The sequence below is a fragment of the Nelusetta ayraudi genome, unplaced genomic scaffold (genome assembly GCF_046127955.1).
Source record: "Nelusetta ayraudi isolate G7.1 ecotype Tasmania unplaced genomic scaffold, CSIRO-AGI_Nayr_v1 ptg000027l, whole genome shotgun sequence".
Classification (NCBI taxonomy): Eukaryota; Metazoa; Chordata; class Actinopteri; order Tetraodontiformes; family Monacanthidae; genus Nelusetta; species Nelusetta ayraudi.
The window spans coordinates 1038554-1064001 of NW_027466077.1; the positions used below are offsets into that span (position 1 = coordinate 1038554).

Consider the following 25448-nt stretch of genomic DNA (forward strand, 5'->3'; position numbering starts at 1 on the left):
CTATTGATTTCAGAGCTGTAATGGATGTCGGGTCTTTGCCCCTCCATTATATTTCTCACGTGTTCTTTGTGTTAATACATTATTTCTGCAGCTTGGAACCACTTGGACAGATGTGGTTCGTAATATATCAGGGGTCTACACGCGGTCTTTTCTTAGTTAACCCAACAATCGGAACCGGAGACTAAACACCTCTCTCTCAACTTCCTCTAGAACTGCCTCCAACCCTTGTGTGCAAGCCCCTTTTCCCAGGAACCCCCGCACCTCCTTAAAGGGACCTTAACACAGACCCCAATAAACAGTAACACACATTTCAAGAACGTTACAATAATTTGCACATAAGCCTTGCAGTGATTTGAGTAATCTTGGCCTTTCTTTTCTTCCTCATTATTTGAGAAGGAGTCCACAGGTACTTACTGAACTCCCGCCGCTGGAACCTCAGAACAATCATTTATATTGTGACAGTAGCCTGTGATTGAGGTGAATTATGCAGAAAAGTAGTAGTTATTCTCCTCAGCCCACTGTGCTTGCGTGTGTGTGTGTGTGCGTGTAGGTCGAAAGGGGGTCGATGTGAGTCATTTAATTCTCAACACAAAAGGAACAGAAGAAGGAAAAATAAGTAGTCAACCACAGACATAATGGAGGGACAGTGTGTTCTTTTCTGCTCTGACGTAGAATTTTTCTCGACTTTGTAAAATCTTGCACCGGTTCAAATAGTTTTGACTTAGGCTACATCAGGCTTGCCGCCAGTTTTTATGCTTCTGTATTGATTTTTCCCTGTGTATGTCTCACAAACCGAAGAATTAACAAGCTGATAATTAATAGCCAGATATCGCTCTCTGCTCTGCTGCCGGCACAACTGGGGATTGGCGCTCTCGCCGGATTTGGAAAGTTGCCCGTGGTGACACCGCCAGCAGCCGCTGGCTCCCCTTGATTCCCACAGTTGATTTCATTTGAAGGACAACTTCTGAGAAGCTCCTTACTGTGAACAGGCGGGAAGACTGACAATAAACGCCCCCCTTGAAACAAAACCGAATCTCCTCTGTTTGTAAAACTCACAGTGCAAACCAGCAACACTGGGACTTAAAGATACCTAAAGACATTAATGACACTTGAAGAGACCAGTTATCATAAAGGGCTGCAAGACTTAGTGGTCACATGATTAGTGTGAGTTGCAAATGCTGTTGTACTTGACTGTCCTTCTTTTCGTAAATGTTTACACTGAAAGTGTCTCTACATCAAGACTGCTTCTCTTCTCTAATGTGGTGTGAGTGAGTTTCTCCCACATTATCATAACGGCACCAATTCAATTAATTCTGACTCATTTTGGAGCTGCTCTCTTTCACACACACACACACACACACTCTCTCTCTCCCTCTCTCTCCCTCTCTGTCTGTCTTACACACACACGCTCACACTGAAAAAACCTCTCCTAACCTTCAACAGCAGGGGTGAACACACTCACGCTCGCCTCCCCCTCCTCTCCTTTCCTCGGCGTCATTTTAATCTTCCCTCCATGCTGAGAGGTTACTTGAGAGCGAGAGCAGTAAAGAAGAAAAAAAAACTACGGGAGAGAAAGAAACCTTTTATTTCTCTTTAAAATCTTTTATTTCCTCCTCAAGGTTTTTCTCACAGTCTTGAGAGTACCATGGGGTGTGGAAATTCTTCACCAACCAACACAAACAGCAACAGCAGCAGCAGCAGCAGCAGCAGCAGCAGCAGCAGCAGCAGCAACCCAGCAGGTGAGAAACAGAATAAAGGTTTGTGCATGGAAGATTCTTGAAGCAGTGAGGAAAAGACAAAAAGGGACAATTCACTTCAAATCAAATTTTTTCATAATAAGAAGAATGTGAAATTAAAAATAACATAGCAATGACTTATTTTCAATTAATTTTTCATAATGTAAATTAAGTGTGTGTGTGTCTGTGTCTGACTTCAGGTCCTGCCGAGGCGTCATCAAAGCCGTGAGTTCATTTCCCATTAAAACTGTCTGACTTGTCTGACCTGCACACTTCCTGACTTCAGTTTCAGTTGGCCTTCACTGGACTTTGATGTTTGTCTGTGTATGTGTGTATGTGTGTGTTTGTGTGCACAGATCAGAGGACTCAGGCCAAGAAGACGACAAATGGAAGTGAGTTGTTGATTTTCAACATATCACGTGTGTGTGTGTGTGTGTGTGTGTGTGTGTGTGTGTGTGTGTGTGTGTGTGTGTGTGTGTGGGTGATGCGTAAACAACCTTCCCGCTGACAACCTGCTGCATGTGTGCAGGGACTACGGCGGCGTGTACGTGGGCTTTCCAAATGACATGAGCAACATTCCTCAAGTGCAGATAGGGTCCCTCAGAGGTAACACAAAAGATGTCCTCACAATATCACAGACAAAAACACACACGCACACACATGCAGAGAGCCTCAATTTCCTGTCGGGGCTCCAGGGTCATGAGAACATAGGAGCAGAGAAAACACTGATGACTGCTGCAATTTCTTTCTTTTTTTTTTGGGTGGGGGGGGGGGCTCATGAGTTCAATCGCCTCACGTTATCTGCGTGTGTATCTGCGCACGTCTCTCAGAATTCATCGTCGTGATGTTTGATGTTCCTCTGTGCTGATTAATGGAAGTGTGGCCCCGCAGAAAGCGACAGAGACTCACTGTCCCTCAGGAGGCCGCTGTGGGGGAAAGGACTCTAATTGTAATGACGAGCCAGGTAGGTGTGTGTGTGTGTGTGTGTGTGTGTGTGTGTTTGTGTGTGTGTGTGTGTGTGCTCCACCAGCTTTTCTTCTTTTCATTAATGGCAGTGCTGACGCTGCCTCAGTATTATTGCATTCATGCCTTGGCCAGGTGAGTCATTGTTATTATTATGTTTTAGTATATCCTTTTTTCCAATTGGAATTTCATTTTAAAAAGTAATTTAATTCTTCATTGAAAAAAAAATCTATATTTTATGACAAAAATTAAAGGCCCCTCTCACCTTTTTAACGCCTTCTGAAAATACATTAAATCTCATAAGATTAATGCAAATTAAATTTAGTTGTGCTTTCCTCAAAAACTGTCATTTTTAAGGTGTTACAACAGGAATCTGATTTTCCGGGAAGCTGTTTACAAAGTGATGAGAGCAGAGGAAAGGCCACGTTCTCCGTGGTCCTCAGCATCATCTCAGACTTGAAAACTCAGCTCCACCTGCTTAACCCAGATGCAGAGACCCTCGTGCTTTTACTGGACGCTGCCTCACTGGGATTGTGAAGCCAACGCGAAGGCGCTGGAACACTTGTAGCCGGCTCACACTTCAGTCTTGCCTGCTGTGACTGACTCACATTGACCAACAAGCGCTGCGGTGGGTGACCCTCAGTTGAAGAGCAGAAGACTGACACTAGAGGGCGCCAAAGCTGCTCGTTGAAGCCGAGGAGCAGGTATTTTTACTGTGACGCTGTTTTAATTGTGCCTCAGACCTGCTTATGTATGTATATATGTTTGTATGTATGTATGCACTAAATAGAACAATTTCTATGGAAATTCCAAATGTTCTCAAACAGCAGGGGTTTAGGAATTCCTGCTGTTTCAAACAGATTTTGAATCCATCAATGATGAAACCCTGGTGACTTGAGAAGCCTGCTGCACATTTGACGTGATAATCGTGGTGCCGAAAGAGAAGAACATCCCACTGACTTTTAAGATGTTTCAGTCTGTAGCAGACAGATTGTTAGAAAAGTTTTGAGCACATTTTAAAGAGAATAAGAAAATGTTGTTTGAAAGTGTGAGAAAACACAAGGAAAGAGGTTGAATTCCTTTTTTGTTTTATGTTTAAATTCATAAAAAAAAAATCAATAAAATATTTATTTGAAAGAAAACACTCTTCCACACAAAAACTTCTTGATATCACCTGAGCAACTTTAGCAAATTTAAATAAAAACAGTCAACGTGAAGGAAAAGTGCTGGTTCACGCTGTGGTCGTAGGTTAAAGTGCCTTACTCTGAACTGTGAGAATGTGTGGAAGTGTTGCGGAGGTTTTTAGTTGTTTGCTCCCTGTGATCACTGCGCGCTCTTCCCGACGATCAGCTCCTCTCCGGCCGCCAGCTTCCGGTACAGCCGGAACAGCTCCTCCGGGCGTGGAGGTTTGGATTCCGGCGTGCGGGGGATCTCGAAATCCGACGAGCCCTGCGAGCCTGGCAGCTCGTCCAGATCAGACCGGACGCTTTGTCTCGGGGTCTTTAGATCCACTCCGTCCGGATCCTCTGGGGGCAGGATGACAGTGTCGGCCAACTCCGAGTCCTGGTTCTGGGAGGAATGGTTGGACAGGGAGGCGGACAGAGTCAGACTGAAGCCCTCCTCCATGGCGGCGGTTTCTTCTTCTTCTGCTTCTTCTTCTTCACTGAAAAGTTCTGGGGTCTGTGAGCCAGTCATCCTGGAGAGGGTGGGGCTTGGTGCGGAGCAGCAGGATTGGCTGTTGAGGCTGTTCTGGCTGTTGCGGCTGTTGAGGCTGTTGAGGCTGTTGAGGCTGTTGAGGCTGTTCTGGCTGTTCTGGCTGTTGGGGAGCTTTTCTGTCGTGAAGAAATTCTCCCATTTGGGAGACTGAGGACGATCATTAATTTCTTTTTTCTCAGTTTCTCTGTTTTTCTCCCCATCCATCGCTTCCTCTTTCAGTGTTGAATCCCCGTCCCCCTTCTCCTCATCCTCCTCCTCCTCGTCCCCCCTGTCTTCATCGTTGGACTCGGTGCAGTCCATGTAGTTCCCGGCCACGGACTGCGAGTCTATTGCATTCACAGGCAAAGACTCCTCCACCGCTGCAGGGGGCGCTGTTTGGTGAAGACTCTGAGCCATCCCAGCTGACATTCGACACACAAAGACACAGTTTACAGTTAATTTAATGACCACAAACTAAACTAGGGATGCAAATTATCGATTAATTCATTAATCGTTAGTTGATTGACCTCATTGATCGATTAACGATTAAGTGTTAAGCGGTGGTTTTTCATGAGAACCTAAATTTCACAATGAAAATGTGTAAGGAACACAGACAAACATTAAATAACCCTTAAATAATGTTGAGGGTCCAATGTTACCCATTTTAACATTAGAGAACAGTAAAAACACCCTAAACATTTATCCTCTGACTTGTAATGGGTCACATTTCAACTTTTTTATAAAAAAAAGTTGTTTAAAAGTGACTTTGTATATTATGACCATCACAGTATCTACAGGTGAATTGCTCTTTCCTGCTACAATACTGTTATAATAATATTAACGATGCGTGTAAAAAATCTTCAATTAATCACAACTAATTTAATTTAATTTAATTTAATTTAATTTAATTTAATTTAATTTAATCGATTAAATCCTTAATCGACAATTAATCAATTAAATTCTTAATCGAAAATTCATTTAAAATGTATTAATTGTTAACATCCCTATAAAATATAAATATATACAATATATACATTATATACACTATGAAAAAAATCACTACAATCAAGAAGGGTTCAAGTTGTGTTATTGACCGTTTTCCACTGCGCGCTCCAGCGCCATCTTCTTCCTCACTGGCACCAGGTCGAGTCTGTCAAACAGCCCGTTGTCGCTGTCGGAGTCTGAGTCTGCCAGTTGCGTAAGAACAAAAACGATGAGTAAATGTGAACGCGTAACCAGGTGCCACGACCAGAGCGAAGGCAGATGTGCGCCGTTGTCGTGGTAACGCACGGCTCGCTCACCGCATGTAGGTTGCACCACCGAGCTGCGTTTGAGGACCCCCAGGGGTTTGTAGGCGAACAGACGGTCTGACTGTTTCCTGCACATCAGCCTCAACCTGCTCACACAAACCACGCAGACACACACAACTGTACATCATGTGTATACAACAAAAAGCTTTAGAATAAGAGGCTTGCTGTGACTTACAGGACGTTATTTGAGACTTCGTAAGAACTTTTAGCTCGAGTAATCTGCTCATCAGTGTATTTTAACTATTCTCTATTTGATGCACCTCTTTTTGGTTTGTTATTCAGCTATTATTTTGTTTTGCTGATTTGGGTTTCCTAGTTTCCTCGGCTAACAAATTAATATAAAAAAAAATAATATTAATAAGCGCCTCACTCACATCTGAGTAACATCAGACAGCGTCCGACCAAGTGGGATCACACTCGGGTAGATGTTGACTGGCTGCAGGTAGGACAGGAAGTCTTTGAGCTGCAATTGGAGGTGGGAAATGTGTGAATATTGAGAATCTAAATGTGGTGATGGATTAGAATAAAAAATATTCAGATTCTTGAATTTAAAATCAAAGACAAGATACCTCTGAGTAGGACGAGTGGAAACTGAAGCACGCTCTGAAGGAACTCATTCCGGTTCTGCAGAAGGAGAAACAAAACACATCTTGAGCTCTCACAACACTTGAAATGAAAAACAAAACAAAACATAAATGAAGTCAGACATTCAACATGCAGCTCCTGAACATGTGGACCTCGCTCTCACTTTATTATCACGTTGGTTTTCCTTGTTCTCTCTCCGAACCACATGGTGGACGGTTTGATGCTGATGATGCGGAGAGGCGTCCCGTCGACGGCAGAGCAGCCACACGGAATCCGACTGCCTTGAAAAAACTCCTCGTCCTGTTGGCGAGAAGAACAGGGGGCCGACCGATAAACAAAACACAGAAAGCAAAGACGTTGGAGTCCAGCCCCAGAGCTTCTGAGCAGAGTGTTGACCTTGGGGTGCCGGCAGGCGTGGATCTGGGTCCTGCGGTCGGTGGTCACGAAGCTCAGGATCTCCGGCATCTTCTTGAACATGTCCAGACTGTTGACGTGGATCTGGGAAGACGTGTGTGTGTGTGTTTGTGTTGAACGTGTGGATGCTTCTCTTTCCGGATCGACATGTGTGTGTCTGTGCATTTGCGTTGCTTGTGTTACTACCTGTGTGCCAAGCTCCTCCCCTAGGTTGGTAAACAGGTATTCATATCCATATGCGGCTTTACAGTTGAGCCACACAACATGGTAGGGACTCTGACAGATCCAGTTTCTGATCAGCTCCAGGATGCCGTTCAGACAGGCCTCCTGGAAACACACACAAGATTAGCAGAGATTCAGCGTTGAAATTGTTCTATTCAAGAGACAAATCGAAATGTTACATTTTCCTTCAATTTTACAACGTAGTCATATGAGTTACTGACTCGAGTAGGAATTTGGTAGAAGCGTGGGTCGTAAAAAGTTGAGTCGAGATACACACTCTGGATATCTTTCACTCTGTAGTGACAGAAGAAAAAGGATACATGTGTTTTTATCTGTTTTATCTGTCATTAAATCTGAGAATAGAGGCAGTCAGAGACTTAATAACCTGCTGCCAGAGTGCAGAAGTTCTATCCTGGACACGTCTCCAACAGACAACCTGAAGTCTCCTGTGTACAAAACATTTCCCTGGGAGCCTTCAAACAGGAACCTGCAGCACAGACAGACAACATTTCAGGATTTTTACGCTTGAAATCTTGAACGTTACACACGCATGCGACTGTCTCACTGCAGGTGTGACGACGTTGCATGAAATCGGGATGTGCTTAAAAAAAGCTGGACTCACATTACAGAGCCGGGGCAATGACCCGCAGGGAGCAACGTGACGACAAGATCTTCTTTCTGCCACGCAAGCAGCAGAAAAACAGTTTTCAGATAAGAGGAGTCAGGAGGAAAATCAACCGGAACAAAAGTGTCAAACACGCAGGACTTTTCGCACCTCTCCAGATGCTTCGTCGACCAGAGAGATCTGCGTGGGGCTCTCCAGCTCCAGAGGAACCTAGAAGAACAAATGGACATGAGTCATCTCACCAGCAGCAGACAGAAGGACAGCCGGATGTCGACTTGGGATTTAGAGATAAACAAATGCGTGGAATATTGAGTTCTTAACCCATCACTGACAGTGACAGGAGGGACTTACAATGTACTCCTCCCAGAAGGCGTACTTGGGGTTGTTCAGCAGGAGTTCTTTGGTCACATAGGAGCAGTAGAGCCTGACTGTGCGGCTGTAAACACAGGGTCACACAGAAGAAAGTGGGCCTTTGAGCCTTCCAACAGCAGTCACACATTGTAACTGAATGTACAACGACGACAGCTTTACGATGACTAATCACGCAGACCTGAACTGCAATTTCCTCCTCAGCTTCGGTCCCTTCAGTCCTTTCATGTGATCTGAAGGAGTCGACAACAGAATACGAAGGTGCTTAAGAGTCATAGGACCTCGGTATTGTAGCGGCTAAAAGAATATGCAAACATTGTACACACTGATTACGCCTGCAGTCAGGCTCACCTTTATGGCAGTGGGAGAGGAAATACGCCCGGGCATGTAGGTTCTCCCGGTCGAAGCGATCCAGAGAGACGGTGGAATATTCTCTCATCCGGCCCGCGAACGAACTCATCTCGGAGGCTCAATGGTAGAAAGTGTTTTTGTTGTCTAAAAAAAAACGTCAAAGCTGTCCCCAGCTAGAAGCGAATACTGTGTTATCATCATCAACCGAACCGGACCGCCGGTGTTCGTTTGTCCCGCCCACCCGCTTCTGCTTCTTCTTCGTGTATTTTCTTTTGGCCGCCGCTCAAGCATGTTTAGGAGTCGTTACCGCCCCCTAACGCTTGAATTGAGTCACTTACTTCGATTAATTTAATTTTAAATAGATAGATAGATCGATAGATAGATAGATAGATAGATAGATAGATAGATAGATAGATAGATAGATAGATAGATATTCCAAGACATAAAAAAGAAAAAGAAAAAGTGCAGGCTCCCAAATTGTGAACCTACACTATCATCAATATATGTACAACAAACAACCAAAGTAATTTCTCTGAATGTCAAGAACTCTTAACAGGAATTCTAGCTTCATAAATTGATTCACTTTATGAGCTAGTGAGCGTATCATTTCATTTTCTTTTTTTTTAAAGGCACTCGGGTAAAATAAGGATTACGGTCCCATTAACAGTAACATTCATGACCTGCTTAAAATGGGGCAGTAGTTTTTTTTTTTCTCCCCTCTCTCTTTCTTTTTTTAAACAGACTTAATCGCCCGGCCGCCCGGCTCGTCACACTCTTCTCATGTGATGGTAACATGAGGGGTGAGATTACCCCCCACAAGCTCTCAAATCGGACATATCCCTTATTTTGAATGCATGAGAAATCAAGAATTTGCTATTTATTAGTCTGGGATACTATTGGGATATGTTATAAGAGATAGAGACGTGGAACTGCCGGGACAACAGCTGGACCACAGACCCGCAGCACCGCGGACAATCCTGCAGCAGCAGCAGCAACAAGTAAGATGGATTTCTGTTACTCTGGTAACCACATTGAGTCCATTTCTATTTGCATTTCTAGTCTTTGTGAGGAATTGTGGAATAATCCGAGTTGAAAAAACCCCCAGAGCGCTTGCACTTTTTTTTTTTTTTTTTTTTTTTTTGCACTATAATTGTTTTATTACACAATTTTCGCAGCCAAGTGAAAGAGTTCTGGAGGGGACGCAACAAATGCCCTACATATTGCTGAAAGACAGAACACTAACTAAAACCTGAAGAACTGGTTGTGTGATTACTTTATGGGTGTACGCTTTTTTGGTCACAAAATAGTCAAACAACCCTGAGGTACAAAACGTCATTGAGAGAAAACGGTAGTTTGCTTTGGTGATTATCCCAGAAAAACATCGCGCGAATGTTCACAGCAGCCAGCAAGCAATCATATCGGCCGAGGGATCACCGAAGTAAGACACTCAAAAGTTGCGCTGGTTGATTGCCATCTTATTCTTTTTCTGAGCGTATGCTACCGTTGAACCGGCCACGCCGTAAACGCAGTCGAGTTTGGAATTGACTTTGGTGGGACAGACGCCGCTAAACTTCCGGCCGGCAGCGCGCCGATCGGCTCACTGACAATTGTAGCTACTCCTCGCCTTTAAAAACAGCTTGAACCGGAGCCACCGCCGGGGCTCACCTTTAATTCCCACTCGACACACCACCACCACCACTAGTGAGTGTTCGGCTTTTGTTTTGCCTCCCCTCTCTGGAGTTGTGATTGCAGAGCAGCCGTCAACACGGAGGCAAGTGCTTTATTGCTTTTTAATTGCATGACGACGACAGAAACGAGGAGTCGTTCGCTCGTTTCCACTCGCTCGGTGTTCGGGCTTTCTGTCTGTCATCAGTCGAATGGTTAGCCTAGCCGCGCTAGCCAGCCAGCCAGCCAGCCACTCAGCCTGCTTTCCAGTGCTGGTAAAGGGAGAAAGCTCCTGTTAGCCTACTGTAAGAAAGCTACCCACTTCCATTAGTCCGGTAACAATTCGCCATTTCGAAAGAATGAAATTCCTCAGGAAGACGGACACTTTCCGTGTTTTACGCATGTTTTACGTACAATTCGCCACTTTACGATAGCATATGTCATGTCAGGTTTAGCGCCGACTACTCGGCTAACTAGCTGTTTGGATGAAGTTAAATGTCTTGCTAGTATTGCTATCAGATTATTCGGAACCAACTAATGCATTATTTCTCAGTTCATATGCTTTGAAATGGTTTGATTTAGTGCATTATAAAACCGTAAAGATAAATCTATAAAGTACACAATAACCTGCTTCCTGACTGTATTCAGAGGCTGTTTGGAACAACAGACAGTCAATGTGAACTCGGGGGATTAGGAATGTTTCAATATAAAAAAGAGCAAGGACAAACATTAAAGGGCAGATGTCTATCTGTCAAAGGAACCTGTAGAACGGTTGTGACGAGGAATCATAAATGTGTTTATTTGTTTAAAAACAAAGTGGTGAACACGTATAAAGCTCAGGAATGATTAGCCTGTGTGTGAAAATTATATCGAAATATTTGTTGAGCTGCTTACATGATATGTAAAAAGGGTAGGTAACATATATATATATATATATATATATATATATATATATATATATATATATATATATATATATATATAGTCAAATTAATTTTGTAGGTGCTGTATCCTTTGTTACCTGTTTATTTGTATGTATATACGTACAATTATGACAGCATAAACTAAACTAACTAACTAGCTAGTCAGGTGAGCTTGCTAGTTTAGTGAGTCGTGTTTTTACATGTGTTTTGGGTGAGATTCAGGTGACCCGGCTCGTTTGCTCAGCTGTCTTGTTGTCAATGTTGGCTCATAAGGTTATTGACATTTCAAGTGTTTCCCCAGCAGCATCAAAATGTCCACCAAAACGCCACCTTGCTATTTCAACATTTGTATCTTGATACAGTCAATTATTATGCCAGTTTTGACTGCGTGCTGCAACGATGGTGCAGTTTTTTTCTGAATCCAAATATGGCTATTCTCACCCAGTACCTTGTGTATATATTTATCTGCATGCAATTTGGGAGCCAAGCCAACTGTTGCTTAATCAATCGGCTTAAATTGACGTTAATATGACAACTGAAATGGTGGGAAATGTGTTAAACTGTCATTTTGAACTTTGATTTCAACTTGAAGATTGTACTGACTAATGGACTAGTCAGTATGAAAGTCATGTATTAAAAGAACAACGAATAGCCGTTATTGTTATTGTTAGGCAATAAGTCCATGCAATGCTTCAGTTTGTCACCTTGACTGGTTTCCAGTACTTCCAGTTTTATTCAGGTGTAACGGTGGTTTGTGCCGTTGCACCAGCCATGCTTCTGCTCAGCCCAGCTAAGCTTTGTGGCCTCTTTCTCAGGAGCCCCCCCCCCCCGATCACAAGGCTCCGTGAGGAATGTAGCTCAAGGCCGCTCTTATTCCATTTTATAATCAAGCTCTTGTTTCTCACTTTGTGTTTTCTGCTGAGAAGGCTGAGTGGGGTTTGAAATTCCCTTTCCTGTTGCCTTCTGACCCAGAAAGGAAGCAGCGGCAGAAGCAGCTGTCTGTGTGAAGGTGCGGCGTTAAGCCACATAAGAATAGACATATTTTCAAGGCTTCTGGAAATGACACCCAGTTCCTCCTTTTCAAATGCCAACAATCATCACCATCATCATCATCATCATCATCATCACTGCTTTTTCTTTTTTTCTTTCTTTTTTTGATGTGACTTACAGTTATGGTCACACCTGGAAAAAGGGGAAGCGAAGCCAAAGGAGTGACGGCATGAATCAGTTGTTGTTCTCTTCTTGCGCTGCGCCGCTGCTCACTGGTTGACTTCCTCGGAAAACGTTACCGTCTTCCACTGCTAGAGAAAGTGTTTCTGTGTTCAAAAACATGTTTTTTTTTAAATGGTTCTATCGTACATTTGAGTTTGTCATTGTTATTTTTTTGTATTGAGTCACTGGGAAAATCAGAACTTCACTTTTCAGCTCCATTTAATTCCCGTTTTTTTCTACACTTTACTTTTCCTCCAGGTGAAGCAAAGAAAACCCACGTGTCTCACCATGCCTCCATCGTTCCCTTCACACTGATCCCCATCCCCGACTCTGTGCAGCTGCAAGCTTCCTCGATAGCATGCAGCACTGGGCCGGTGTCTCCAGGAGGCAGTGCTGCTGAGAGCCAGGTGGCCTCGCTGTGTATGCGCGTGTGTGTGGAAAGCAGCCATGGATGACTTCACCACCAGGACGTATGGCACCAGCGGCCTGGACAACAGACCTCTGTTCGGGGAGACCTCGGCACGGGTAGGAGCCGCCGGCCGTCTGACTGAAAGTGTCAACGATACCAATAATCGAAATCTGACATAACAGCGTGGGGGGAAGACAACCACTTTCATAAACTGACGTGTCAACCTTTGTGTGTCTTTGCAGGATCGAATCATAAACCTGGCAGTGGGGTTATTCTCCTCGGCGGTTGTTTTAGTAAGTACCAATCTGCTGCCGCTGCTGCTTTTGACCAGAAATGCCTCAGTTTGGCCCTGTTTCAATCATCTCCAAAAACTGCTGACGCTACTTTTCAAAGTTAATACAGGAAGAAAAAAAAAAAGATCCAAAGAAAACAGAGGAGCTGTAACTGCAGCTGTGATCTCAAAGATTTTATCTTATTTTTGGCTTGGAATGCTTTGGTATTTGTTCCTACTGTTCTGATTAGACAAGCGCTGCGTGAGCGCATTTCAACGCGTCATCATTAAACTCGCATTTGTGACCGAGAACCCGTTTGTAACACTGAAATGGAGCCTGTTTCAAAATAAACTGGCATTTTTTTTTCAGTCTCGGGTTGAGAACATTGATTTGACGGCATTTTCAACTGTGGCTCTGTGAAATCACCGCCAGTGGCCCGAATAGAACCTTGTGTCTGACTTCACCCTCCTTTTAAAATCACTTTCATAGTCTGTTTGAAAAAAATAGCTTGACGTCTAATTTCAGAATAAAAGGTCACAAGTGTTGAATTTTCTTTTATCACATTTTCTTTGGAAAACCTCAGTGTTGAGAATGTGCAGCTATTCTGCCTGTGATGCCTGCGAAGCTTCTCTTTGATAGTACGAGTAAAAAAAATGCAATTTTGACAAACATTTCTGTCTGGTTTTCTCCTCCAGGTGACTGTTATCAGCTCGTTCGTCTTCCCCTCGGTGCCGCCGCACCCTCTCAACATCTTCTTCGCTGTGTGCATCCTGCTCACCTGCGGATCCACCATAGTGCTGGTACCGACACCCTCCTGCTGATCCTGTCTTGGCAAAATATTTTCAGTAGGAATCATCGTAACTGGCGTACGACAGGGGATTAGAGCCACAAGAAGAGAAAAAAATATTGCAGGAAGGTGATTTTTATTTAAGTTTTCATTTCGAGTTTTAAGTTGAAATTTCATAAATAAAGTCAGTTTCGTGAATGAAGTCGACGTTAAAAATTACGAAATTTCGTGAATAAAGTGGACGTCGAAAAAGGCAAAATTTTGTGAATAAAGTAGAAACTTCATGAATAAAGTCAACACGAATAAAGTGGAAACTGGCGAGTAGACTGGATGGATTGTGTTTAACCCAGTTACCCACAGTTAAAAGTAAGCTGCCGAAAGCAGGTGTATCCCACAAGGTTCAACCACAGTAATCAGGAAACGCAAATACTCCACTAGACTTGCGCGCAGAGCATTGACATTTTGAGTTACTTCACATTAACATTTACTGCCAAATTTCAATTTTATTTACAAAATTTCATCTTTTTTTTATGTCAACTTTATTTTTGAAATTTTGACTTTATTCTCGAATTAGAAATTTGAAGAAAAAATGTCTCAATTTCTTATCTCTTCTTGTGGTCCGAATCCTTTTCCGTACTGGGGAGAGTCCAGCGTGCTGACCTCAAGAAGTCTTGTTCCTGTTGTCAGAGCACATTTTCAAGTTGGAGAACGTTGAAGTCCATTTGATATTACTCCTTCCTCGTAGCTACCTTTTTTCAGTTGTCAATGACTTGCTAACTGAGAGCTTGAAAATGTGCGTTGAATTGAGAAAAAAAAAAGCCTTCTTGTGTGTTTGTCCACCTCCAGATATTCTGGTATCGGCAGGGCGATCTGGAGCCCAAGTTCCGGAACCTCATCTACTACATGCTGGCGTCCATCGTGCTGCTGTGTCTATGTGCCAACCTCTACTTCCACAGCGTCAGGTAGGAGGAGGAGGAGGTGGTGGTTGTGGCGGCGAGCAGGACCAACCAGAGAAGACATGGCCTTGTCGGAGGGAAGCGCACGTAGACGGACTGCACATGAAGGACCAAAAAGTAATGCAGTGAAACGCACCCAGCTGGAGACTCTCTGACCAAATACCGGGAAAACTTGACGGCTGCGGTGGGATGAAGACTCGCTGCTGCTGCTGCTGCTGCTGCTGCTCACCCAGACTCGATGAAGGGTCGCAGTGACTGCGAGGCAACGTTGATTTAGAGAGCAAAAAAAAAAACAACTAACAATTCCGCCCGGAGACACACGACGGAAGGACAGACTGTTTACATGCACGCAATAATTTACAGCTTCTGCTGTCACTGATCTCAGTTGGCATCACGCCAGTGTTTCTAATTTTTGTCTCAAAAGCAGAGCCAAAAGAAATCGGAAGGCTTTCAGTCTTTGCAGTGGTGCGTTTTATCGCCCAGGTCCCTGAAACTGACCAATGAAAAGGTCAGGACGGTGCGTAATAAAATGTCCCATTCCTCTTCTATTCATAGACTTTAACGTGTAGATTATTATTTTTGTTTTGCTTGATCAGAAGTCTGATCAGACGACGTCGTCCTCCAACTGTAGAATCTGTTGGATGTGATTGGCAGGCGACGGCGACACGTTGTGCACAAAAGAATTGGGACGCAGCCAAACACACGAGACGCTAATGCTGCCGCCGCCGTCCAGGCTGGTGGATGACGGCTCCCTCTCGCTCTCAGCAGCTCCGCCTTTAAAAAGCAGCTGACGGAGTGGCTCGGTTGGTAGCTCGGTCGGTCGGTCGGTCAGTTTGCCCGTCGAGCTCCCGCTGCAAAGACCTGAAAGCACGACCACGTTTCTCTTTGTACACGGATCAGCTGACTTTCAGCCTTAAAGTCTTCCACAAACACGTCTCCGACTTTGGATCGAAGACGCTTTTTAGATTTCCGACAGCTTTCCTTGCTTTGTTTTAAACCTTCGGCAGAATTTTTTTTTTTCTCCCTGAATCAGTTTTGACAGTTCAGACTTTAACGGGCTGGATTTTTATTTAATTTTATTTTTTTGTCTTTCATCCATGACGGAGTTTAGTAGGCGGTACTCAGGCAGTTACAGGGGAGATGCCTTGCCTTCTGCACTGCAGACTGAGAGCTCCACAGCAATCATGCAGGCAGTTTCAAGGGTTCCGCCGCAAATATATGCAACAGATTTCTTCTTGGCGGCTTCCCTACTTTTATCTGATCATAGTGTCTAGAACATTTTTGTAATTAGAAGCACTTTTAAAGTGCCGAGTTACACTGATAGGCCACAGAGTATTGCACTAAATAATGAATGACTTCAGTTATTTTTATTTTTTTAAGCCATAGCTGCAGCACCAATGAAAATGAATGGCAACAATCCATGTGGCTTTGCAGCATCTCGACGGGGACTTCTGTCACAATGACGTTTAACCAATATACCCCCCCCCCACACACACACACACACACACACACACACACACACACACACACACACACACACACACACACACACACACACACACACACACACACACACACACACACGAAAGCACAGTCTGGTGGTGAAGGTGGAAGTTTAAATTTGTCACACTGTTTTTTAAACAAACAAAACAAATACATATAAAGTGACCAAACTGGTGTTTATGTATGAGAGTGAACCCTCTCCATCAGGCATCAGGGCAGCCCGTCAACACTGCAGCAGCCCTTTGTGATGTCATGTTTTTTTTTTTGTGGGCATTGAAGTGACTTCAAACTCAAGTCTGTGTAATTGTCAATGACATCATCACACGCAGACATGGCCACGACATCAGGATTGTCAGAGCATCATGGTTTTGTTTTTTTTTCTATTTATTTCATTTATTTTCTGGAATAAATCATTGAGTACCCCACCGGCCTCATCTGTTGACTTTCAAACAGGAATTTAGAACAAACCTTTGAAAATTTTTCATATTTCTGACTTTATATCCCAGTCATAAAAGTATTAGAATAACCAAGCTGAGAATGATTACACCAGATCCAACATAAGTGTTAATTTCTTTATTATTTGGCATTTTTGTCTCTGCTGCCTCCGTCAGAATATTTGCATAAAACTCTAAATGTTGCTTCTATTAAAAAGAGAAAAAACAAAAATCAAAACGCTCTCAACATGTAACGTCTGTAAAAAAGCAAAATCATAGTAAAAAAAATACAGTAAAATCCAGTTAACTGCAAAAAAGAAACTGTTAGACCGCGACCAACAAGTGAACTCCCAACAGCGAAGAGCCGACGAGTCTGTTAGTAGTGAGCTTAAGTCTCCTCTCGGGGGCGGCAAAGGCCCGTCTGCACTGCCACCAGGCCTGGGGCGTAAAAATCCATTTCATGGTGGCTGGTGCTCGAGTCAAAAAGCATCACTTTATACAAGACGCAGACCCACAGAGAAGCTGCTGGTCCACACACTCACAGGTCGACTCGGCCATCCTGCATGGAACCAAATTTACAAATAAAAAAAAAAGTTCTGATTGTTAAACAGTTGAACTCTAAAGCGGAGGTAACGTTAGAGGAAGTGTTTGGGTTTGAGGTGGGGTGGGGTGGGGTGGGGGTGGGGTGGTGGGCTCAGACGAAGTCCCTGGACCTCTTGATGGCACAGCAGAGCATCATGCTGAAGATCATCCCAAAGATCTGCAGGTCGGGAAGAGAAAATCCACATCATGTGATCATGCAGCAGAAGAATTCCACAGTAATTATACATTACTTAAAAAAAAAAGAAAAATTCCAGACACACAACCTTTCGGCTCTAGAATTAACACATTTTCAGCTTAGATTTAGCAGAACGCTGCAGAAGGTTTCAATCCAATCTACACATTTTAAGAATTACCGTCATACGGTTTAAAAAAAAAAAAAAAAATCCTAACTAGAACACGAGTGTTTGCGGGACCCCTGCACGCTCACCATGATGACGCCGATGCCGATGCCGACCCCGCCGATGATGTGCAGCTTGCCGTTGAACACCTCGTCAATAGCCGCCGGACAGCTCTGATGATACAGGAGAGGGAGAGAGAAAAAACATTTTAGAAACTGAAGACCGCCCCGGTGGAGGACGACAACAACAACAACACAACAACAGGGAGGTCTGGCTGTCTGCGTCAGGCCCGTTACCGTGGTGATGAGGGCCTCCACGCCGTCCTTTTTGGGGCAGATGTCTCTGGCGGCGTCGATCACCGTCCCCGTGGGGCCGCAGCAGTTCAGCTGCGAGCAGGAAGTCACAATATTAGTTCTTCTAGGGACAAAGAAATCGACTTATGACCCCCGGACGCATGTGGACACTGTGACGAGTAATCACAGTGACTCACAAAAGGCCCATTCATGAGGTAGAACAACAACATGGAAACACGGTAAACGGTTCAAGGTGTAAACCACATGTGACAAATTGATATACAATCGACGTGCAAATTCACACAGTGAGCACGGAGGAAGGAAGGAAGGAACGCTGATGGAGTAGGTACAAAGTGCAACCAGGTGGTGGCGCCAAGCTCTTTAAAAGTTCATCTTAATCAAGGCTCTCTTACTCCAAAGTGGATGAGACGCAGCGTCTCCTTCAGCGCTTCCTGCTTGGTGGTTTTATAGTTGTCGTAGGTCTGCTTGTAGAACTCTGTGATGTCCTCCACCACCTGCACACGCAGCGCAACATGATGAGTTGCTCATTGATGAAACACAGTAATAAGAGTGAGTGAGTGTGTGTGTGTGTGCGCGAGTTGTGTACCTTGTCCTTATTGGAGAGCCCCCAGATCCCAGCAGCCACTTCCGCCGCAAAGATGAGGAGCAGGAAGAAGAAGAACTAAACGGGACAAACAACAATGTTAAACTACAGAACACGCTGCAGTATTTTGGCTCTCACACACACACACGTACAGTACACTCATGCCACTCACCAGTCCCAGCATGCATGGCGACTCCTTCATGGCTCCGCAGCAGCCAAGGAAGCCCACCACCATCATGAGAGCCCCCGCTGCGATCAGGATGTACACACCTGGCAGACACACAAGGAGCCAATTATTAAAACACGCAACGCTTCTGATCTTTTTTTTCACATTTGCATTGAAAACAGCTGCACACAGTCACAGCTGTGTGCAGACGTTTTTCAAAAACCAACAAGCATCGAGTCCCACTGTGCGTGCATACAAACAAAGCCATAAATTCAAATTTTCAAGCCATCAGCTCAAACCGAGGATCTACTTAAATGTGGTTCTCCGAGCAGCGGCTCACATAACACAGCTTGAGGGACAACAAAACTACCAACTAACTGTCAAGGCTGATGTCACCAAAGCCGCATGACTTTTCAGTCTTTTTTTGCCCCCCGCCCTGCGTGTTTGTCATTTCCAAAACAAGCCTACTGTGGCCGCGGACGCCCACTTCCCTCATCAGCTCGGTGCAAGGCCAGATTCAAGAGGGCAGCGACGGGGGAAGGAAAACAAAAGCAGCCGGACAAAGGTGTCCCTGTCACCGGCCGAAGAATGAAAGCTATGTGCGGAGGGCGAGCGGCAGCAAGCCGGGGGAGGGGGGAAAGAGGGCGCAAGCCTCGCTGTGGAACCACCCTGGCCTCAGTTGCCCTCGGCCTGGCCCCGCCCACCGCCATCCAACTCCAAAAATCCATCTCCATGAAGGAAGTCGCTCCTCTGGCAATGCAGCATTGTTGTTCCTGAATTTAAAATCATGGGATCGAATCAAATTTGACTTAAACTATTTTAAAAACGTTTGATTTTCCCTTCTGGTCGTGGTAATTTCCCAGAAATCGTTTCTAAAATTGAATGGTTTCTTCCCCTTGGTTCTTGAAGATGAAAGACGGCTGTGGACAGTCAAAAGGTCGTCTTACCAGTGAAGAAGACGGTGGGTGACCCCTCCCCCTCAAACAGCGCCGACGTCCTGGAGTCGAAGCGCAGCCAGAGGCCGACGGCGAGCACTCCGGTACCTGCCAGCTGGAAGAGAAGGTAAAGGTGAGGGTGAGAGTCAGGTGATCGGGATGACGATGGGGTCACCTAAGAAACCTCAGACAGGGTGGCGAAACTTCTGCCGTCACTGTGGAAAACCACGTCCTGCCACGCTGGGATTAGCAGTTAGGCTAATGCTAACTCACTCTAACATCACACTGGACTTTCCCTGAAGGAAGTCAATTACTGGTGTCATTTATCAGAAACACGAGTGTAAGACATGATGCAGAAGAAACAATCACTGCATTTCGATGACCCCTAGAATTGCGCCAAATCTAAATATGGCAATAAAAAAATAAAAAATTCGGTCATGGAAACAGTAAACTTCGAAAAACCTCTCAAATACGGCATGAGGTGGTTTTTCAGACGTATCCATATAGAGGTGTATCGCAAAAGTGTCATAGAAACACCATTTTCACATTTACACGTCAGCGGACGTGATGTACAAAGTCATGGTGATGGCGTTATATGTGTGCAGGTGCAACATGCTGCAGTTCCTGCAGCGTCAAGGTCAAGACGGAAGCCGACTCCACCACAGTCGAACCCGACGACCCCGATGGCGGACTTCAGACAGTTTATCACGCGGCCTCCACTCGTTCCCCAGCGAAGGAGGCGGCGCCCAGCCCACTCTGCACTTCTCAGAATGACGAGTCATAAAGACTTGCGGTTTCAAATATGACAACCATAACAGTCGCCGCGGCAACCCCCCCTGGATACGTCTTCACAACCACTGTGGAATTCCCTTCAAGTCCCTGAGGGGGCAACGCCGCTGACGTCTGCCTGGTTGTGCAACACGAGACGGTGACACATCCAATCTTCCGCTGGTGCGGCGCCTCGATTGTGTCTCTGCCTCATGCGCACACACACGAATGAACAACAGCAGGACCCAACTGTGAAACAGGCTGAGAGAGGAAAAACTAATACTGGAGGTGGACTCAACTAATCAAAGATTAGTTGATCAACTCAAAAACACTCAACTGTCGTCTTAACTTTTTTCCTTTTTTCCTTTTAAAGATTCTGTGGTTTAAAACCTTTGAACCGTTTTATCGTACAGCCGAGGGTCACCTGGTTACACTCTGGACTGCATGCCATGAGAACACCTTGTGCCACCTTGACTGGAGCGCAACATGTGGGACACATCGATACAGATGACTGATAAACTCGAGGCTGTGAGTCATTGTTGCTTTTTTTTCTCAGAGGTGGTGAACGAATCAACCGTTAAAACTTCCAGTGAAAAGTGTCATGATTCATACGATTCACTGACGCCCAATTTTTTTTTGGTGTAGACTCAGACTCTGGATGCCATTAAGGACACATGAGAGCAACAGGTTGCTCTCAAGCCCAGTCCTGCCTAATTTAAGACAGGAAAAACAGGAGGTGTTGCCAGTGAGTGGATCACGCAGTGAAAGACACTCCAGGGAGTGTGTTGTTGCTGTTGTGCTGTTGAAGCAGCAGCAGCAATGAAGAGCAGCACTTTGGCCCTCGAGACTCTCATTAGTGCCCATTAAGCATCATGCTGCTCCATCAGTCAGCAAAGAGATCAAAACCGGACAACTGCATGACTCTGAAACGCAGATCTGCTTGTTGTGACGCGTGGAAAAGATAAATAAATACATTGCCGCTTTTTCTGGTGCAAATAAAATGGTTAACCTGAATGTTAAAAACAACAACAAAAAAAAAAAAACAGAGTGCGGTGCACGTAGAAGGCATTCCAAGGGCACAAGTTAATTGGTTCACCTAGCTGAGCCACTTCCTGTTTCCAGGAAGCGGCTCAGCTAGGTGGTGAGCTGCAAATGTGGCCAAGTCTCACTAATAGCACCGTCAAGTGAGAAGTGAAAACTTCCTTTTCACAGAGGAATAAAAAAATATCACATCACTCTTGGCTTTCCTGTCAGTATGAAAATCTTGATCATACAGACTGTATGTTTATGCTAATCTTGTTAGCAGCTTGCAGTTGCCTCTGCTGGGATTTTTAAGGGCAACTTTCAACTCTCGTTTGACTGATTACACCAACACAAAAGGAAGGCTACTCTACTTGACCCTGGAAATCTGGGATCCAACAGGGGGAAAAAAAACACTTTGTAGTGGATGTTACCAAGATGGCTGAGTGAGTGCGGCTGACCACGCAGGCTGGATCAATCCTGGTCTAACCCGGTCTTGGTTTTCTTGAATCAGACCTCGTGCGTCACGCCGACGTGCCTTCACTTTGCAACGAAAGGTGACCTCAACACACACACGCTGACCAAAAACACTCATTACACCTGGACCGCTGTCACTCAAAATGTGCATATAGGTAATTAGGGTGATGACTCAGCACAGCACGTGCAAACAAATGAGTAGCCTTCAATTGGCTCAAACAGATATCACACACTCGCATAGTCACACAATCAGTGGACTGAAAGACAAACATCGAGCTGGAATGTGAACGTTGAGAAACCCTCTCGTTTTTCTTGAATGGGCAGGTTTTTTTTGTGTCTGCCAGCAGGGTGTGTCCCTGAAACAAACACATGGGGATCTGGTTTATGACTCACTTTCCAACCCGAGATGTGTAATGTTCTACTTTCCGCCTGGATCAAACTCCTGTGCCAGTAGCATCAGGTTCTGCATGAAAGGGAGAAAGTTGGCGTGGTGGTAATGGTTCCAAGCTCGACTCAGAGGAGCCCCTGCATTAAGAGAGTGTTAGGATGTCACCTGACAGTTGAGTCGGTGATTGTGAAGCACTGAGGAGGAGGAGGAGGAGGAGGCGACTGGAGTCAATCGCCCGGTGCAGGTGAAACCAATTTTGGTGTTCAGGGTCACACTCGATAGCACAATGGAAGACAAAGTCAACACTGACATGAAAGCTTTCTACAGCAGCCAACAGCCTGGAAGGCTTAGTCACCTTATTTCCATACAGATCAAACCTGTAACTTATTAAAAAATGAGGTAGCTTTTTCCTTTTTAAAAATTGAATTATTTAGTTAGCAAGGAACCTTAGCACTTTGTTTGGTTCCAATAAATTTAATTTATAATGCACTTTACATTTAAGCAATCTCAAAGTGCTAATACAACCCTTGAATGCACGGACACCTCGGACCACATACAGGTGGGTTCACTTCAACCAGGTGTTTCAATCTGTCCGAGCTCCTGTTTCAACACACTCAAAGCTTCTTCTGCTTCTCACTGAGCTCCTCTTTGGTTTCCAGCCAAACAAAACTCCCACATGCTCCCCCTCCCCCAACTAACAGTCTCATCTAACAAATCATGGCATGGACAAAGCCTCTGCAACACTACATTCAAACATACATACCCAGAAGAGAAAGTTGAAGATAAACATCAGGTACTTTATGCACTGCATTCCCCCCATGGCTCCGAAAAACTCAGTTACAGCCTTATCTCCGGCAAAAAGAAAAGTCAAACCAGGAAGAGCTCGAGAGTCCAACTGTCTTGTCTCTGTGCCGCCGTGGGAAGTGAGCAGGGGGGGGAAAGGAGGACTTTTTTCTCTCTTTCTTGTCGGGCCACTCCCTTACATGGTTCACCTGGGTATAGTGAGGAAGTCAGCGAGGTGGGAGGAGAGGAAGGAAGGAAGGGGGGAGGGGACATGGGCGTGTGGGTGGGATCTGGTCCAGAGGCCCCAGTGGGTTTCACAAAGACAGGGTGGGAGTGAATCACAGCCCAGGTGAGGGCGATTAGGAGCGCCAACAACAGACATGCACAACATGCGCTCCTCAAAGCAGCCTGCAGGCATCAGCCTCAATGGGCCAGCGTGTCAGATTTACTCTCCAGTGTGTCTGTAATGTCAGGAAACATACTGCAAACAAGTTGTTGAGAATAATAATAAAGATAATTATTATAATAGTAATAACAAGAAGAAGAAGAAACCTTGAACCGACAGTTTAATATTGCTGCCGCAGTTTGTATCGCGTATCCCGCAGCAACCAAACAGTTACTTTGTTCTCGATGGCTCATCACATACACGTGTGTACTTCCTGATAACAGCTCCCTTTAACTGCGACACACTTTGCCTTTTATAAGTTTACATTGCTTTCTAGTTCTACCAACTGTTAAATACTGTGCTATTGGATTAAAATGCATTTTTTTCCTTTGTGGAAAGCTCTTCAAACGCAGTAGGAGACATAGTGTGGAACATAAATAGATCTGTTTTTTTTTTTTACATATGTCTTTCAATGCACTGACAGATAGAGAAACTGGATGAAAAAAAATAAGATCCCAAACTTGGACGTTTTCACACACACACACACACACACACCATACAAAAATGAGAAGAGGAATCAAATGATTTCATTTATCACAAGCAGTGAATCAGTGAATGATGCAAATGTTTCCGTCATTAATTGCATTTCGGGTAAATAGGTTATCTGGGCGGTGATGACTTATAGTCTGGGAAGTGGGCAAGAAAAGCCAAACACAAACATGGAAACGTGTGTTGGGAAAGAATGGCTTGTGGGCCAAACGGTGACGGACGGGAATCTTCTGCTGGATTGTGAGTGAGTCGTTGAGACTCGGGGCTCAGCGCTGTTTGCCGAGCAGCTCTCCTCTCCCAGTGGATCCAGTCAAAACAACAACACCAGCATTGTGTGACAGGCGACTCCAGCCTCCTCAACTTCTCTGTCTTTTTCTCTCTTGTCAGCTGTGATGTCAGAAGTTCACTCTTTTAAGCAGAGAACATCTGTCAACCTCTCAGGTGTTTGCAACTCCAGCAAATACAAAAGTTACAACGAATCATTTGTACGATTCGTTTACTGACTCGGGGTCCTGCTATGGAGCAACATAACTTTGGTTGCCTCGATGAGAGGTCACATGGTTCCAGACCAGGTTAGCCAGGCCGGGCCGGACCAATAGAATTTGGATTTCAATTTAATAAATGTTCAGCTACTACTGCTAAGTGTAACCTGAAATTAGCAAATATAAGAAAATGACGTAGTGAGCAAGTTAATTTAGTAAATGACGCTGGAACCTCAACTATTTTGGCCAAACTCTGAAATGGGTTCAATACGCCACTTTCAGGGAGGGAGGGGGAAAAGGGTGTGACCGGACATTCACCACTAGGTGTCAGTAGTTGGCCGCTTGACTACGCTTCTAAATATTGCGATTTAATCAACGACAGGGAACTTCACAAAAGAGCAACAGATGTTCGCCAGAATGCATCAGGCAGATGTTGTGCTTATTAGAAATGATTTTAAGATCAGAAAATGCAAAGCCGCCACTTTCTCCAGCAAACAGAAAACCACGTGATTTGTGATTCACTAAGATTATCAACATATTTTCATAATTGAGTTGAGATAATTTGATTGAGCTGGAGTCCACGTCCCACCTCGAGAATATTATTTGCAATATTATTCCTCGCGTATGCTTTTCCAACCAAAACCAAAACTCTGGGGTTTTTTTTTTCAAAATCTCGTTCAAATTGTAAAAGAAAAGAAGAGAACGAGTTTTTGTTTTGGCTGGGTTGCTGACAAACATCAACTCCCTGCTGCTTCCGTCCAGAGACGTGGCTGGAGGGAAACAAACAAACAAACAAACAAAAAAGAAAAACACTCTCCTGCGTAAATATATATTTCTTTCTACTCACCCAGAAGACGAAATTGAAGATGATCAGGGCGTATTTGACGCACTGCTCCGCGCCGGTCAGCGCCGACATCCTGCCGTCTGTCTGTCCGCCAAACACCGCGAGGGAATCACAGTCGACACCGGGTCGCTCCGAACAAACAGTCTCGTGTGGGCCGCGTTCGGTTCTGCGAGAGCGACGACTGTGGCGATGCTATTACGTGCGTCGCCCCGGGTGGGAGGATACAGAGATGATGAAGGCCCCCTCCCCGCCCCGTCCCCCAACACACACACACACACACACACACACACACACACACACACACACACACACACACACACACACACACACGCCCTTCACTTTACTGTAAATCTCTAGAAAGAGTTCAAGATTTACACTTGAA

The 25448-nt window shown here is 44.7% G+C and overlaps 3 protein-coding genes and 1 long non-coding RNA gene across 9 annotated transcripts; 2 read left to right on the plus strand and 2 right to left on the minus strand.

The window, feature by feature from the left end:
- Window positions 1–1261: 1261 nt before the first annotated feature.
- LOC142890743 (uncharacterized) lies at window positions 1262–3841 on the plus strand. Its single transcript, XR_012927116.1, has 5 exons — window positions 1262–1739; window positions 1937–2128; window positions 2266–2342; window positions 2628–2700; window positions 3057–3841. It is a non-coding gene; the product is annotated as an uncharacterized LOC142890743 (long non-coding RNA).
- A 2-nt stretch (window positions 3842–3843) lies between these two features.
- Window positions 3844–8627, minus strand: dclre1c (DNA cross-link repair 1C, PSO2 homolog (S. cerevisiae)). Its single transcript, XM_076029974.1, has 15 exons — window positions 8271–8627; window positions 8101–8152; window positions 7902–7986; window positions 7701–7760; window positions 7548–7603; window positions 7311–7412; window positions 7147–7219; window positions 6890–7030; window positions 6686–6787; window positions 6453–6589; window positions 6274–6328; window positions 6079–6167; window positions 5696–5790; window positions 5489–5581; window positions 3844–4816 (listed from the first exon to the last, which is right to left on the minus strand). The coding sequence occupies exons 1-15, from the start codon at window positions 8377–8379 to the stop codon at window positions 4023–4025; spliced, it is 2043 nt and encodes a 680-aa protein (XP_075886089.1). The 5' UTR covers window positions 8380–8627; the 3' UTR covers window positions 3844–4022.
- A 487-nt stretch (window positions 8628–9114) lies between these two features.
- tmem243b (transmembrane protein 243, mitochondrial b) lies at window positions 9115–16422 on the plus strand. Of its 5 annotated transcripts, none has more exons than XM_076029980.1 (5): window positions 9115–9268; window positions 12329–12595; window positions 12722–12772; window positions 13447–13551; window positions 14385–16422. In XM_076029980.1, the coding sequence occupies exons 2-5, from the start codon at window positions 12518–12520 to the stop codon at window positions 14502–14504; spliced, it is 354 nt and encodes a 117-aa protein (XP_075886095.1). In that variant the 5' UTR covers window positions 9115–9268; window positions 12329–12517; the 3' UTR covers window positions 14505–16422. The 5 variants fall into 5 exon arrangements, with proteins under 5 accessions (XP_075886095.1, XP_075886096.1, XP_075886094.1 ...); XM_076029981.1 differs by lacking the exon at window positions 9115–9268 and adding an exon at window positions 9581–9732; XM_076029979.1 differs by lacking the exon at window positions 9115–9268 and adding an exon at window positions 9798–10041.
- A 133-nt stretch (window positions 16423–16555) lies between these two features.
- Window positions 16556–25229, minus strand: LOC142890744 (CD9 antigen-like). 2 transcript variants are annotated; one of them, XM_076029976.1, is made up of 8 exons: window positions 25070–25229; window positions 19383–19485; window positions 18442–18539; window positions 18273–18347; window positions 18079–18180; window positions 17669–17758; window positions 17462–17545; window positions 16556–17191 (listed from the first exon to the last, which is right to left on the minus strand). In XM_076029976.1, the coding sequence occupies exons 1-8, from the start codon at window positions 25136–25138 to the stop codon at window positions 17126–17128; spliced, it is 687 nt and encodes a 228-aa protein (XP_075886091.1). In that variant the 5' UTR covers window positions 25139–25229; the 3' UTR covers window positions 16556–17125. The 2 variants fall into 2 exon arrangements, with proteins under 2 accessions (XP_075886091.1, XP_075886090.1); XM_076029975.1 differs by lacking the exon at window positions 25070–25229 and adding an exon at window positions 22787–22989.
- Window positions 25230–25448: the final 219 nt, after the last annotated feature.

Excerpts from the sequence above, each read along its gene's own strand:
- LOC142890744 (XM_076029976.1), bottom strand. The coding sequence starts at position 25,138 with ATGTCGGCGCTGACCGGCGCGGAGCAGTGCGTCAAATACGCCCTGATC. Across the intron at positions 18,181-18,272 it reads GGCTCTCCAATAAGGACAAG|GTGGTGGAGGACATCACAGA; the intron begins GTACACAACTCG and ends CTGCGTGTGCAG. Across the intron at positions 17,759-18,078 it reads TGCGTCTCATCCACTTTGGA|CTGAACTGCTGCGGCCCCAC; the intron begins GTAAGAGAGCCT and ends TCCTGCTCGCAG.
- dclre1c (XM_076029974.1), bottom strand. The coding sequence starts at position 8,379 with ATGAGTTCGTTCGCGGGCCGGATGAGAGAATATTCCACCGTCTCTCTG. Across the intron at positions 8,153-8,270 it reads CCTCTCCCACTGCCATAAAG|ATCACATGAAAGGACTGAAG; the intron begins GTGAGCCTGACT and ends CGACTCCTTCAG. Across the intron at positions 7,761-7,901 it reads CCTTCTGGGAGGAGTACATT|GTTCCTCTGGAGCTGGAGAG; the intron begins GTAAGTCCCTCC and ends TTGTTCTTCTAG.
- tmem243b (XM_076029980.1), top strand. The coding sequence starts at position 12,518 with ATGGATGACTTCACCACCAGGACGTATGGCACCAGCGGCCTGGACAAC. Across the intron at positions 12,773-13,446 it reads TCTCCTCGGCGGTTGTTTTA|GTGACTGTTATCAGCTCGTT; the intron begins GTAAGTACCAAT and ends TTTCTCCTCCAG. Across the intron at positions 13,552-14,384 it reads GCGGATCCACCATAGTGCTG|ATATTCTGGTATCGGCAGGG; the intron begins GTACCGACACCC and ends GTCCACCTCCAG.